Genomic DNA, 15,752 nt, shown 5'->3' on the forward strand with positions numbered 1-15,752 from the left:
TCTGAGAAGGAAACATTGGTACCCATATTCATCAACTAAGAGAGAAATAATCCATCACAGCTTGGTCTCTAGAGCCACAGTGGATAATTGTCCAGTGGCCCCTTCTTTCCTCTCCTTCATTCCACCAGTCCATTCCCTGTTTGCAATCAGTGCCATGGTCTGTCCTCACAATGGGAGAGGCACATGACGAGCAATAAGGGATGGAAGGGAATAAATGGAACATCACCCAGAGAGTGCACACTGTTCCCTCAGGTTTTTAGTAATGGTATTCTTAGAGCAGGATCTCCTCCTGCATAGCTGTTTCTATAGTCTGGTTTCCACCTGAATGATGCCCCTTTGCCAATGTATGCCAGGAAAATTAGTATCAGTATCTCTCTCTCTGAAATATATTCTGCTAATTCTGTGATGAGGGTAAAATGCACTCCTTGTGCATTTCCAGTCCATATCCCAAATACAGAAAGGATCTGACAGCCAAGATGCAAATTGTGTAAGTGGAGCTACCAGAGCCAGAAGATGTTACCAGAGCCAGTAGTGGGTTTTCATCTCTGTGACAGCAATTCAGCAAAAAGGTACTGAATTTGTAACTTTTTTGAGGGATTCACACTACAAGTTAAGCTAAGACTATTTTATTGGTAACTGCAGGTACATTCATATGAGTCAAAAAAATGTGTCAGGACATTTATCTAGATAGCACAAAAGTGGGATAAGAAAGAGAGAATCTTATTTTTTTCTCTTTTGTACTTTTTAAGTAATTTGAGGAAATTCCAAAACTTTCAGTATTATAGGCAACTAACACTGATTACAAAACAAAAGAGTATTGTTTAAATTTCTAGGCTGCAATTAAATATATCAGCTAAGGCTGCTCAAAAATAGCATTTGTAATTTCTGAAAAAACATGGTCTAAAATCTTCAGATACTAAGGGATATGAAAGAATAGTATATGGTCCTTCATCCCTTTCTATAACTGCCCAATTTTCTTGAAAGTATTCCTGCTAAATACCTTTCCTTTTCTCTTGAATAAATCAAAGAAAGTGACAGGCATTGATACAGTTAAATATTTCTACTTTGGTGGACCAAAAAAACCAGATGTAATAACCAGAGCTCCTCACAGTTATAAAAGCCATTATCTGGCTCTCATGACTTGCTCTTGCAAGGGAAGAGGTGACACTGAGCTTGCAAAGCAGAAAGAGCATTTACCTGATGAGCTGAAGAAAAAAACTTTACGTAAGAAGGCCTCCATGAAAGCATTGACTGAGCAATGTGCTTGTTGCCTGCTGCCTTTACTTGGATATTAACTGGATTACACTTGCACTCATTCACAAATTGGAATATTTTTCAAAATGTGAAGGTATTCCAGATCACTATTTCCTGCGCTATTGGCTCTGTATTTGAGGCAACAAGCAGATGTAGAGAAACAAACAAAATACTGCCAAAAATGTTGGTGCTCCCAGGAGCTGGGAAAACAGGCAGAAGCAAGATAGCAGGCCAAGAGAGGAAGATTTCTGCTCCTAGGAGTGAGGAAAGGTGAAGTTTCCTGAGCACACAGCTTTCTGAGGGGTCAGCTCTGGCCACCAGGAACTTGGAAACTGGTGTTTGCATCTCCCATGATGATGGAACCAGTGTACATGTGTATGTACTCCTGCTAAATAGAAAGAGCACTGCATCCCTAGGGAAGTCCATTCCTCCCTGACAAGAGCAGCCTTGCAGAGCCCCAGACATAACCACACCTTGCAATACAGGGCTGGCAGTCCCTATCATGAAATGCAGGCTTCCAACACCTTTTAAGCATTAATGAGCTTCGCAGAGGCAACTTCCTAAGACTAAAATCAGCAAACAATTTAATTTCCTGTTCGAGCATTGCTGTTAAAGTAGTTTTACTTGGCAGTGTATCATGTGCTGCAGAGGGGGGAGGAGAGAAACTGTGTGAGCACCTGAGGCTGCAGACTGGCCCCACAGGGAAGGACGGCTGGTGCTGTGGGGCGCTGGCAGTCGTGGCAGCGCCTGCAGGGGGTGGAGACAAGGCAGCAGGCCCCCCATTAGCACCATGCTCCTGGGGATCCTCGTGGTGCTCTGCTTCATCCCCACTGCTGATGTAACAGGTAACAAAAACCCCCCGCATTTCAGTCCTTTCCCCAATTTTTTCTCGCTTTGATCATCAAGGGGTAGAAGGTCTGGTATAGCTCGGAATTAATTTTAATTTTTCTTCTTGTTTGGATGAAAGGGGAGAGACAGCATGCTGCCAAGTCTGCAAACGGATCAACTCGATATAACCGAGAGGACAATTTTTCTCCTGCCATAAGACCTAAGATCTTTCTTTTAATCTGACTTCTCTCTAGATCCATTTGGAAACTGCATGCATAGGTAGAGGGGTGTTTATTCACTACTCCCCTGGCTTTACAAGTTCTGCTCACAAGTGCCTTTCCCTGGGGGCAGCGGGTCTGAGCAAACCTGCTGCCAGCGCCTGTCCTGGGGAAGACTCCACATCCCCAAATACACTTGTAAAGCTTTAGGTTCCCCCATGGCCTGGCTTAAGTGTCACAGGCTCCGGTGCTGAGTACAATGACATCCTGACAGGATTAACAAATAAATGCTCAAAAGCAGAGCTGCTTACTGAGCTCAAAGATGGGACAATAGGACTTACCAAGTTTCTGATTTTTGCATTGTTTAGTGGTTTACTGATACTTACTAGGCATCTAGTTTCTTTCTGAAGATCTTCAGGAAAGAAAAAAAAAATTGTGATTTTGAAATCCCTAGTCTTAGTGAATCCCCTTGACTATTCAGTTGTTGTGGCTGAGGGTATTTATCTTGCTGATGTCTTGCTGATGCAGTGTTCCTGTGTTCAGACCTAACATGCCTTTCCAGTGGGTATATTAAAATGCAAAGCAAGGCAAGGGATGCTGGCTTTTGCTAGGATAATCTTGAGACAGACAAATTTTCAGACTGCTGGCTGTGAACTGTTGTTTTTGCATCTTCTCCAAATATCAGGTTTCTTTTATTTTCTAGGGAAGTTACAGATAGGAATAAAATTCTGGTTTCCAGTACAAAATTTTTAACATAGAGAACATCTTTAAAAAGTCACTTTTCTAGTATAAGAGATGCAATTAAATCTATTTTTTTCTTATTTTTACATTATTTTTCCATAACTCTTTTCCTCAGTGAAGGCATTGAAGCTTGCATGAAACTGTGATCTACATTTCTTTAAGAAATCATAGATTTTTTCTTCCTTGTCTTTTCCCATATTTATAATTCCGTGTTTGCAATATCATAATTATTTCCACAGCAGGCCCCTGGATTGTCAAAGAAGACACTAATTCCAGGAGGGGATAAATATCAGCAGTAGGTTAACAGTTCTGAACACATTTCCATGAGGTGTGAACAGCTTTGAAGCAGTACTTTTGATTTGCAACAAAAAATAAGTTACAGTGTGTAGTTCTCAGACACAGGTGTTATGCCACGGCTTTATAGATATATATACACTTGCTTTGCATGAAGAACTTGTGTTTCTCCAACAGACTCACCAAGATTGTTCAGCTTCTTAAAGAGAAGCACATGAGGTCATTTGCTTCTCAGTGTTCTCATCCTTTCCCCATCAATTTTCTTCGCTCTTCATTTTCAAGATGATTGCTCCTTAGTACATGGAAAACATTAAGGCAGGTCAAAACCCCGCAGGACTTCCTCAAGCCATGAAGTGCATTAGAAGCCTCAGGTATTTTGGTTTGGGAAAATCAAGAGTTCGTCCTGTTGCTAGACTATATCAGTGGCTGCTGCAGGTTGAGTTTAAATCATAAAAAGGGATTTAAAGTACTAGTTTAGTAATTTCCCTTTCTGCAGAAACACTAATGTTTACAAAGTTTGTCCTCCTCCCTTCTTTGTTGGCTAAATAATTACCTTGCTGTGGTCTGTCAGAGAGGCAGCTAGATCAAGTCTCTGGTATTTTGTAAAGTAAGTAATATAAGGAGGCTCCCACTGCAGTGTACCACAACTGACCTCATCTTTTTACTATCCACATAACCTTCTGGCTTATGGTCTCTGGGGCTTAAAATCAACTTCTAACCTACCAAGGTCACCAGAATGCAAAAGATGGATAATGCAAGGTTAGCCAAGTGTAGGATGACATCAACTAATTCTTGTTCTAAAAAAACAAATCACAAACTGCCAAGAAAAATCCCTGTGCTCACACTGGATTTGCTTAAAGCATGAGTGTCACCTGGGCTTTCTGGAGTACTCCGCTGCCTGCAGTACTCGCAGGAAAGCAGGAAAGTTGAGCAGAAAGCAGGTCTGTAAGGGCCAGAAGGAGAGGATCCCCCCAGCTGCACATCAGACACACAGCTGGGTGGCTTCAAACTAAAGTAAAAAAGGACCCTTGCACCTAGGGAAGAAGACTAAACATAATTGAACAACAGACCATCAGCAACAAAAAGTAAATAGCTTTTTTTATAACATACCTGTGTGACTTTCTGCCTGTGGCTTAAACAAATTCCTTTCAGTTTTTTCAGTTAGGGTTTTCCCTGTCCCCCCAGGGAGTTAGGTGGGCCATTTCTTTCCTGTGCTTACAGAAATGCCAACTTATCTAAGATACCTTGCTCTGGAAAATAGCTTCTTGAAGTCAACTGGCATAAAAAAGGAAGAGGAGTACTAAATATTTTAGCAGAATATGTTTTTTCCAATAGCTGATGATGATTCATGAAGAGTTCTGGAGGAAAAAAAAGCAAAACCCAACACCTCAAAATAGATATTTTCCATACTTTGTCAACTCTATTTCACTTTCTTGGTGAATAGAAAAAATAAAAAAACTTCAGTGGAGTTTTGCTTGCATTGGGTTTGATGATCAGAGAGTCAGTATTTTACAGATATTATAGATGGATAGCATTTTGTTTCATGATCCAAAACCCCCTCACATGTGATTACAAGAAATGTCCAGCACCACAAATAATCTATTAAAAAGCTTAACAAGCATTCACTTACATTCATTATACACAATTGCATAGAAATCCTAAGATCCTGAGAAGGCTTTCAGCCTGTGCACACTGATTGAAATGATTTTACATTTTTAAAGTCACTGCTTTTTGAAACTGTAAACAATGATTTTTCATAACTGCTGTTTTCCTGGCTGGGTAAGGCCGAGATATAGATATTTATTACTACACATCATGACTGAACACAGCTCTGAAGTGGCAATCACAACCCTATTTAGGGGAAAGGAAACACCTACTAAATGTTTCAGAGTTCCACCATTTAATAAACCCAAAGTGACACTTATGAGGAAAACCTGTCTCTGTGTAGGCAAAAGCAGCCTCAGCCCATGTTTGCTCAGAATGGGCTAGATCCTACTCAGAATCTAGTCAAATCCTATTCAGATCACAAGTGAAGTGAGGGATGTTTGGCATTACTCTGTCTTCCCCATGAAAATAGCACACATTTTAGTATGACTGACTTTCTTTAATTCAAAAATCCTCCAAGTCCAGAGGAGGACAAGGATGACAGCAGGGCTTGTCCAACATGCCAGTGGGGTAAGCTTGCCTTGCCCCTTTTAGCATTGCAGCCCAACCAATTCATGTGGTTCTAATGAATTCTTCCTATAAATGAAAACAAAAATACCTCCTTTGATTTAAATTTGAAGTAGTAGAGCCACTTGGTGAAAACAGATTCGGGTGCTTAGCTTCAAACATGTAGGAGCTATCTTCATTTAATGACTCACAAATGAGGTTTTTCCCACTGGTCAGCCAGTCTGCATCCCAGCATCAGCAGCATGGAGCTGGGTTATCAAGCCTAGCTTGCAAGGCAAGGCAAACTGATTCAAGACATGAAAATAAGTTGAAGGAATTTATCATTTTAGGTAGGTGTATCAAAAGAGACTGGTTGCAAATTAGCACTGTATCATGGCAGGGACATAAATAGTCCAGAGCTCTAGCTAAACAGTAGAGCTCAAGGCATGAAGCACAGGTCTGAACATCAGGAATCCAGGTTAGCTGATGACGGCAAAAGAGATGGGGGTAAGTCATGGGGGTCTGCAGAAAAGTGTAAATAAGATCTGAAGGGAGTCCCTCAGTGATGAGATTTTCAGTGTTCTTTGACTTTCCTCTGATCACAGAGAAAATATGATCAGGCTGAGCAAAAAAATATTCATTCATTTTCTATAAGTACTTGAAAGTACAATGAAAACAGGCAAGCACTTTTCAAAGTGTAATGCTTCTGTCTGTTCTGGGACCCTATTTTGGTTGTCAGCTCTGAGACAGAAAAGGTCTCCCCTGAAGGTGTTTTCAGTCCATGTGACAATAAGGGTTGTAGCAGTACACAAATTTTGCAAAGTAGTAGAATAACTCTGTCTCAAGTGAGATGTGTAGAATTCTGCTGTGCTAAAGGTGGAACGATTCTACCACAGACTTGCAAATTGCCACGTAGGCCAAAGATCAATTTTCTGGCCAACAAAAAGATAATCAAATACCTTGTCTGAAGGGGTGGAATCCAAACCTCAGCCGATACTAGAATGCCTTATAAGACTATGTGAGAGCTTTTGTCGGAAAATGCTGATTAAAGGAAACTGAATTGTTTTGCTGAAATGTCTTTATTTTGATGAAAAGTCACCACAGGCATTATCTTGAGTAGAGACTCACCTTCTCTATTCTTCTTTCACCACTCTGTCCTAGGATTGAAAGATCCTTGTCTCTTTCTGCTGTAAAGCCTGGAAATGTTATCCTTCATCCAAAGTTTCACAGTGTTTTGGTTGCCTGCAAACATGGGATTTCAGAACTGTTATGAGCTGTCCTCCACCCTCTCACTAACAATGTTGAATAAAGAGACACAAAGAGGATAGGCTACGATCTTTCTTTGCTAAAGATGAGGCAGTAGAGCATTCCTTGTCTCCCTGTCTCACATCTCCTCCTCTCATTTGACGCAAGGGCTGGTAAAGGAGACTTTCAATGAGAAAATTAACAACTTCAGCAGTTTCACAAGTTCTGCTGGTAACTGGAGAATCTCCTAGCCAAAGGCTCTTTTTACTGCCACTCCCTACCACTAGTCCTGGCCATGTTATGCATCTCTTTGTGTTTACTTCATTCCCTGGACCACATTCATCTCAAAGGAGTATTCTGCTCAAGAGGCTGGGGTACTTCATCTTCTTGTGCAGGCATGAATATAGTAAGTATCATTTCATCCTAAATATTGTTAGAAACAGTTTTAAACACTAATTTTCTGGTCATTCTGGATCTGGCCTCCTTCCCACTTTGTTTCTCTTACTAGCCTTTTTGAAGTCTCACCACACAGATTAAGTAGAAAGAATCTAGGTATGAACCACATTTTGAGGACAAGAGGTACGGTTGTCATTTCAACAGCCACAGTGATCCTCAGGGATGTGTAAAAGACTATTCAAACTGGTTTTGAGCTGAGCTTGCATAAAGACTTAAGTAGTCATATAAAAGCTTTGGCAAGTCTCTCGCTTAAAAGCCACAACTCCCTCTTACTTAGGGGTCACCATTTGAAAAGAAGGGCCTCATTTGTGCAGGATGACATTTCTTGGAAGAAGCTGTCTTTCTGCATACTCCTTGCTTTGTTTCATTGTTTGGCAGATGATAGCACAGAGGTCTACATGTCAGAAAACATTTCCTGTTTATGTATCGGTCTGGTCAATTAAAATTCAATTATACATTCAAGTGACATGTTCTTTTCAGGCCATTCAAGTGCTAAGTGCCAATGCAGTGTCAAATTAGTCAGCTCCAGAGTCCTTTGAGAGATTAAGAATCTATTACAGCTGCTAGCTAGAGAAATTACTTATTTTTCATTAAAATGATAGCAGTTCATGCTTTTAGTGTTCATTGCCCAAGGTCCAAACCCTTGAAATGGTTCAGGAAATCCACCTGCAAACTCTTCAGGAGTCCTTGAATTAAAAAGCAAATGTATAAATAATACTCTCTTATCTGACTGCAGTGTCAATGCATTGTATTTTCACTCCATGATCCCCAGGAAACTGCTTGCTGAGTGAAGGATAGACTTAGATGGCCTTATGTATGCACACATACACACAGATGCAGACTAGGCTTCTGAGCTCTGATGTGAAGTCTTAATCACGGGCCACTGCCTCTGCTACTGTTCCGACTCTGAAGAAAAACACTCTTGATCTCATACTCCCCTAGAGACGATGTCATTATTTACATACAGGTGGATAGCTGCAACAATAGCTCCTGTGAGAAAATGCTTCTGCAGATGGGTGGTTTTGTACTCCCTGGTAGGGAGTGTCAGCAGGGGAGAGAAGATATGGAGAAGAGTTGCATGGGAGGATGTGTGGTTCTGATATTATATTTTATAAACAAGTGCTTCTCTCGCTTTCTCCCCTCCCTTCCAGAAAACAAGATTTTAGTGGCTCAGCATCCTTTGCTCATTGTAGCTAACCAAACTGCAACTCTAGTTTGCAACTACACATACAATGGAACAGGGAAAGAATTTCGAGCTTCGCTACACAAAGGAACGGACAGTTCAGTTGAAGTTTGCTTTATCTCATGGAACACAACCAAAATTAGCAGCAATTCAAATAAAGAATTCAACTGCCAGGGGTATCACGATAAAGACAAAGTCATCTTCAATCTTTGGAACATGAATGCCAACCAAACTGACATCTACTTCTGCAAAATTGCGGTCATGTATCCACCCCCATATGTCTACAATGAGAAGAGCAACGGGACTGTCATTCATGTGAAAGGTAAGCTGAGAAACCTCTGTAGGCCAGTATCCTCCCTATACACAGTCCTTACATAATGGCTAGAGCCAGCTTGTTAACTTTAAAAAAAAAAGTTGGATTGCCTGGTAAAACTACATTCCTGCTCTGGATCTCCTGAAGAAGAGATCTTAAAATGATGATTAATTAAATGACACATTGGAACAAGGAGTAAATAAGGAGAGATCGATGTTTTAAATTTCATGTACTTAAAGTTTTCTTTGATCTTTCCTTAAAGAGACACCCACCCAAATACAAGAGCCTCAGTCTGCAATTCCTTTGTGGATTCTGGCAACAGTGACTGGAATTCTTGCACTCTACAGTATGCTAATAACTGCAGTGTTTATTAACTACTGGGTAAGAAACTTGTATTTTCCTTCGCTCTGTATTCTCTAGTAGTTAATTTCTCAGGTTATACTTGCTGTGTTTATCACTAACTCACTGATACTCCTTCAGTACAGGATAGCAGTGTTTCCTCATCCCAGCTATGTATGCGCACCCATGGTGTACCCCAAAAGAGCTGAAACACCAGATGCTCTCCAGGTGGGCAGTCAAGCCTCTGCAGTGTAGTCCTACAGCAAATAGTAATGCCACAGAGTTGGCAGTGCCCTGCACACCAGCAATACCTGGACACCTCTGCCAGCTGAACCTGTCAGGGTAATCTAGAACTACAAGCATTTCTGACAAAACCCTTTGAGACTATACTGACAAGAGCTCACCTACAATAAAACAATCTATAGGGAGCCCTTAGCTCAGAACTGTCTGCACTGGTGTCTTGTGCCTATCCAGCAATTCCCTTGAGCAACCACTATTTCTGGCAGCTTGACTACAACGGAATAGGAGTACCTGGATCTCAATAGTCCTTTGCCTGTACATCAAGAGTAAGAAAGCTAAGACAGCCTTATGACTCATAATTTTTGCTTTCTAATCTCTCTGGAGAGTTGACTGCCCCAAGTCACATCCAGTTCTCCTCCTGGCATCATAAAGGGGCAGCAGAAGGACATTTTCCTTGACAAGTCTTAGCACTGTGATCTCCAGAGCAAATTTACACTACTCACTCCATGTGAGAAAGACTTGAACAAAGAGAACTCAATTCCTTACACTCTGGCTTTCCCCTCTATCTTTCTTGTTAAATAGCAATTTTCAACACAACAGTTATGAGGTAGCCTGTACAAAGGGTCCAGAGTCCCTGCCAGGTTAAATGCTGCTTGTATACAGAAAGCCACTGTCACTGCTAGCTGAAGCTTGAGATCTGCTAAGCGTTTCACAAAAGGACACATTCTCAATCTGTGTCTATTTCTAATGGAAAACAATCAAAGGGGGCACTGCCTCAGGAAAATGCAAAGGCCGGTTAAGTGGCTCTTCTTTGTCCCTACTGTAGAGGCTGACTCTGAGGAGAGCTGAGAGGATTACATGAGCAGCTGCTGGTGTGACACTGCTGTGCTGCTGTGGCTGTGCCACAGATGAGACGCTATAGCTTCAAATCCATCATTTACAATCTGAACCATTTTCTCCATTGTTACCTAAAGGCTTCACATTTTGCCACTAACATGTCTGCCCTCAGCAAGAGTGTCAATGTCAAGGCTGCATTGCCATGTGTGCTGTTTGCTGCATCAGTTTTTACCTGCTGTTATTACTGCTGGCAGTATTCTTCAGCTGATATATATTCTGATTCTGGATGTATTTTGAGTGTTGTTGAATGCAAATATGGCTACCTAGAAGACATTGTGAATTGTAAGAAAAAGGTCCTAGTTGTGGTACTCGACAGACATGGCAAGCCTGATCAGTTCCTGAAAGCAGTTAAAGATTTGTCTATTTTCATACTGTTCTGCCTTACCTGAAGGAAAACTGCTTTCTGTTGCAAAAGTAGCAGTCTTTGATCCTGTAACAGCCCACCAATCACGCATGCTAGCAAAATGTCTTTCTCCCATGAAAAACTACCTCCTAGGTGAATTAGAAATCCTGTATTATGGAGATGAACACACAGAGATAAAGCTTTTGTATCTAATGCTTTATATGCATCAGCTGCATTACATGCCTTAAGCAGTATGTAACTTACATTCAACACTTCACATATCTATAACATTAATATTTAAAAGCTTAAAGTATTTCATAGTAAGTGCCCCACTCTGTACATACAACATAATGCAGCCATCATATTTTCTAATGCAAGCCTCTTCCAATTCCACAGCATCATGTGCATGTATACTGCAGCATATGCTACTATTTCTGTACATGGGAAGGAAATTTCAGTAAAAAGGAGATTGCAAAAGAGGGTATGATCAGTATTAAGGAAAAAGCATGGAAGCATTTTACTTACCCCGATCAATAAAGCCTTAAGCTATGTAAAAAACACCAACCTTGTGCACAGCCTGCAGCAGTCAGAGGTTGAAATGCTGCTGTAGCCACATATTTCCTCTGTGATTTTAGGCAAATTATTTCACCTGTCTTCTGCTACTGTTATTTCTGAAAGAGCTGATGCTTCCCTTGTCTCACAGGGGCATTATAAGCAGGAATCCAACAGTGGAAGTAGGATTTTTGAGGCCCAGATAAGGAGACATAAAAGATTAACATCAGCTCTGATTCTTTCACTTCTTGAAGAAAGGTTCAGAACAACATATGCATTGTGTCTTACTGCTGTAAATGGTAGGAAAACCATTATACATATAGTCTGGGCTGATTTTTCATGCTCTTGTTCTGTTCGAGTTAAGATAATTTCTCTTTACTCCCTAATAAATGAGGACAGCCTTCACAGCTCAAACTCTGTTGTTTCTGCTGAATCATTCCACAGATGAGAGAGGCAAGATGATGGTGAGAGGCACCAGTTTGTATCCTTGGTGTGTAGCATTCCTTTATCTGAAGAACTAACACTGTAAATCTCTCACCAGATAAACTGGAGACTTACTTTCAGGTTGGGCAAATTCCATAGATTATTTGATGAGAACATGTGTTCCAATTATTTTGTAAATGTATTTAAACCTGAAGCTGCCTTACAAATATACCTGCTTCCCTGAACAAGGACCTAGGGCCAAAACTGTCAGCAGTTAACATGAGAGTTTTCACAGTTGTCTTCACCCTTCTCCCACAGCAAAAATTCAAAAAGAATATGTACCATCAGAGTGACTACATGAACATGATTCCCCGGCACCCACCATACCAGAAGAACAAGGGTTACCCATCCTATGCCCCAACACGAGACTACACCGCGTACCGGTCGTGGCAGCCCTGATCCCAGCAGAAGCCTCGTGTGCTTCCGGGCAGTCACTTGCTCTGGGGCATGGAAGGACAGCCTCTCATTTTCTCATCGTGTTTGTTTCTGTTGATCATGGACACGTACATCATAGCAACTATTAACTAAACTTTGATCTGCTATCAGACCAACAAACCAATATAAAAAGGGGGAGAAGTAAAAAAAAACCAAATTTCTCCATGATGGCTGAAAATGAAGCCCAGCTTGTGTTGGGGGTTGTCAGTGGATGAAAAGATGGCATCAGACCTCAGAGCTGGTTTCTTCCTAACGCTTGTGGTTTTGCTCAGCTGTTGGAAGAAGCAGAACTTCTGATCTTTTCCAATAACTACTGCCTTGGATTTAACCCTTAATTTCCTTCCCGGTATGTGTAGTCCTCAGAGAGTTGCTGTTAAACCTGTCAAAATGTAAAAAATAATCTTTTTTTTTCTATAAGACAAAGACACAGTTTGAAGTTCAAAATAAGTACTTAAAAGAAAGAGGAAAAGTTCAGTCAGAAGGCATCCAAGCTATTATGCTATGAAACAATTGATCTGCCAGGACAAATCAAACTAAGAGACAACTAGTAAACCTTCAACATGTGAGTCCTTAGGCTGGACACTTTGTAAATGTTCATAAGGCCATCTGCAGTCATGACCAAGCAACTCCACAGGCTGAAAAAGCAAACAACCTGAAGACAAAATCAAGACAAGTGGGAGAGGAAGAAAGATTTGTCTTCATCATGAGCAGTCCCATTTCTTTTTTGTTTGCCTCCTGCATCAAGGGAATGCGAAGTCGTACATAAAGCATTAGGAGAGAGAGCGCTCAGATTTTGAGAAGATTTTTACTTTTATTTTTGAATTTGAGAATTCAAAAGGTATTCTCCTAAGTCCTCCTGAAAATTCATGCATATCTCCTGGCACATAGGTTGTACCACAGCTCTTTCAAAAATCTGGTTCAGCTTATGAGCAACTAAACAGCACTTCATTTTTTTCCCCGTAAGTGTCCAGTTTTTGGGGTGGGAGAGGATTCTTCATTCTCAGCATTGTAAATTGGACCTGCAAGTTCTCAGACATCTGCAGGATCTGCTCTGAGCACTTGAGGAACTTTGTGTTATCTGGAAGTTATTTTTCTCTCTAAAGATGTTCTTCAGGGCTGCTCCATGCCAGAGTATGACAAAGTCTTTAGCAAAACATGATCCAATCTTTCAATCTAGTGAATTTACAATAACAGGACATCCTAAATTGTAATTGAGGTTCCCTTGGCATAAAATCCCTTTTCATAATAAGGAGAGAATGTTTATTCTATAAAGACTACTGAATAAACAATTAAAAGAAAAAAGCAACACATTCCCACCTTGAAATAAAATTTGGATGGTAGAACATTTAATTTCTTTCAAACTGGATAAGAAGATTCTTTCTCTCTTTGAGGAGACAGGACAAAAGTAGAGATGTGGAAGCATGACAACAATCTGCTTTGATGTCTTAACCCAAGAAAACAACTTTGGTACTTCCAAATGGGAAGTTTTATTTGAGTTTGCTGACCGGGCCACACATCTTCCACTCTGAGTCTTCTATCACCACTAACCATGTTCCTGGAGGGTGCTGTGCCACCTCTGAGCAGCAGTGAGGTGCCACCTGCCCCAGCCAGGGACAGCAGAGCCCCAATGGCAATGGTAAGCAAGGCCCAAGAGGCAGTGATGGGCCTTCAGCATGGGAATCCAGCCATGGACCCAGCAGGCCCTGAGAAACTTGGTCTGGTTCAGTTCAGCAAACTCAAAAGCTTATGATTAAACTGAAGAACTTCAAAACAAGGTCTAATTTATTTCTTCTTCTTTCCCGTCACCACATGCACAAACACTCCAAGGCTGACATTTTTCCACATACAATTTTTACTCTCTTTTCTTGGAAAGCCCTCACTGCACCTTTGTGCTGCAGCTGAGGTCCCAAGGAGCACATGCACAGGGCAAAGGGGAAGGAGCCTGGCAGGACACGTGGCAGTTGCTGTGTGGTCCCAGCCTGGCCCTCCTTGCTGGCACTCACTGGGGGAATGCTAATGCCTTGCCACCTCCCTCCCCGCTTGGAGGGGACATATGAATGATCCCGTGCTGGGCATCGAGACACTCCCAGCAGAGAGCAACAGGCTGATCACAGCTCTCTGTCAGGGTATGGCACTGTCTTACACAATGACATGTATGATCACAATGTGCTGTGGAAAATCACAACTTCTAATGCAAGTATAAGGTGAGATGGAAAATGTGTATCAAATCCATTAAACAGGATAAGTGTTCTTTACCTAAACTGTATATATATACATATTTAGGTGTAGATGCATCTTTTTAATTGCATCTATATTCCCTAGAGCTCTATTATACTTTTTGCAATCTCCTTTTAAAATTATTAAATAGATACAGTAAATTAAATGTGGAATGAATGTATTAGGCCTGAGGCTAGTTAGAGGAAAGTATTACTTTTTAAAGCAAATACTGGTATAATTTGCTTGCCTTCCCCTTACACTTTTGTACTTTCTGTATTTAAAGGATACTAGTAGCTCGCAGGACATGATACTGGAAAGTAAGTCCTGGATCATCTTGCAACAAATATTAATTCATTTGACTGACCAAAAAGGAAGGGGGATACAGGGAAATATCCTAAACATAAAATGTAAAAATGAGGAGAATCAGGATATGAGAAGCCCCAGCACTGTGTTGAAATGGACATTGCTGTTATATTAAAGCTCTATAGAAACATGAATTACGGACTGTAGGAGATGGGATACTAGTAAATTCCTTTTATCTACCACTGTAAAGGCCTAAAATAAAGTGTTTGCAGAGAAGCAAGCCAGTTAAGCCTGGAGTCTGCATATGTGGATTAGCATATTCGACAAACAGCAATCCTAATTTATTCCATCTGGTTTTAGGCAATGCATAACATGCCAGGACATCCCTGGCCCTCCCTGGCCCTTCCTTTGGGGTCTATATGCTGTTTATGGGATGATGTAAAAAGAAACCTCCCTCTGCTGCAGCTCTGAACTTGGAAACTGTCCCTCATGGAGGGCAGAGGTAAATCAGTAGGGTTTTTTGCCTTACACATGGGTTTTAATTCAAATGCAAATATAATCCTGCCAAAGAGTGATTTAATTTTTCATCCTCCTTTCCCCCACTTTCGGGTCTCAGTGTCAAATGAACATCAGATCTGCAGTCATCACATCTGAACAGCAATCAACATATGTTGCAAGGGGTCAACCAAGGGCTGTGCAGCTCCTGTATGCTGATTCCTGTTCTGCACGTCTCCAGCACAGCACAATACAACAGCCTGGCTATTCTTTGCTTCCAGGAACCAAAGCCCTAGAAGACAAATGCCAAGGAGGTATCCTGTGTTATCTCAGCAGTGTCTTGAACCTTCCCCATTGGGGTGGTCAGGCTTACTAAAGCCAAAAGTCTTGGACATTCCTTCAAGTCTGAATATTCCAAATTCCATTATCATCCTCCTGTGTAACATTTTTTCCAAAACGCCTCTTTTTTCTTCTGTAGCTATAAATGTGAACCCTGCATCTCTGCCAAACAATATCATATCTTCCTTCTTTGTGCATCATCTTTTCCCTTTCATTTCTATTCCAGACTCAGCAGTTCAGGAACCCATCCTATTTGTTAATCTCTAACACCATTGTGCACCCTTCCACATGTACTCCTGCCTGACTGGTTACTTGCTTCACAAAGACCGTCTTGTATGCCACATTCCTCCTCACCTAGGGGTATGGAGTTGCCATAGGAGACTGAAGCCATGGGGTGATTGGATGGGTACATGTTTTCTGTTTGAA

The 15,752-nt window shown here is 41.1% G+C and overlaps 1 protein-coding gene across 1 annotated transcript; it reads left to right on the forward strand.

Moving 5' to 3' along the window:
• The first annotated feature begins 1,919 nt into the window (after positions 1–1,919).
• CD28 (CD28 molecule) lies at positions 1,920–14,781 on the forward strand. The gene is made up of 4 exons (XM_058840342.1): positions 1,920–2,099; positions 8,339–8,692; positions 8,946–9,064; positions 11,796–14,781. The coding sequence occupies exons 1-4, from the start codon at positions 2,045–2,047 to the stop codon at positions 11,934–11,936; spliced, it is 669 nt and encodes a 222-aa protein (XP_058696325.1). The 5' UTR covers positions 1,920–2,044; the 3' UTR covers positions 11,937–14,781.
• The last annotated feature ends 971 nt before the right edge of the window (positions 14,782–15,752 follow it).

This window comes from Poecile atricapillus, chromosome 5 (assembly GCF_030490865.1).
Source record: "Poecile atricapillus isolate bPoeAtr1 chromosome 5, bPoeAtr1.hap1, whole genome shotgun sequence".
Classification (NCBI taxonomy): domain Eukaryota; kingdom Metazoa; phylum Chordata; class Aves; order Passeriformes; family Paridae; genus Poecile; species Poecile atricapillus.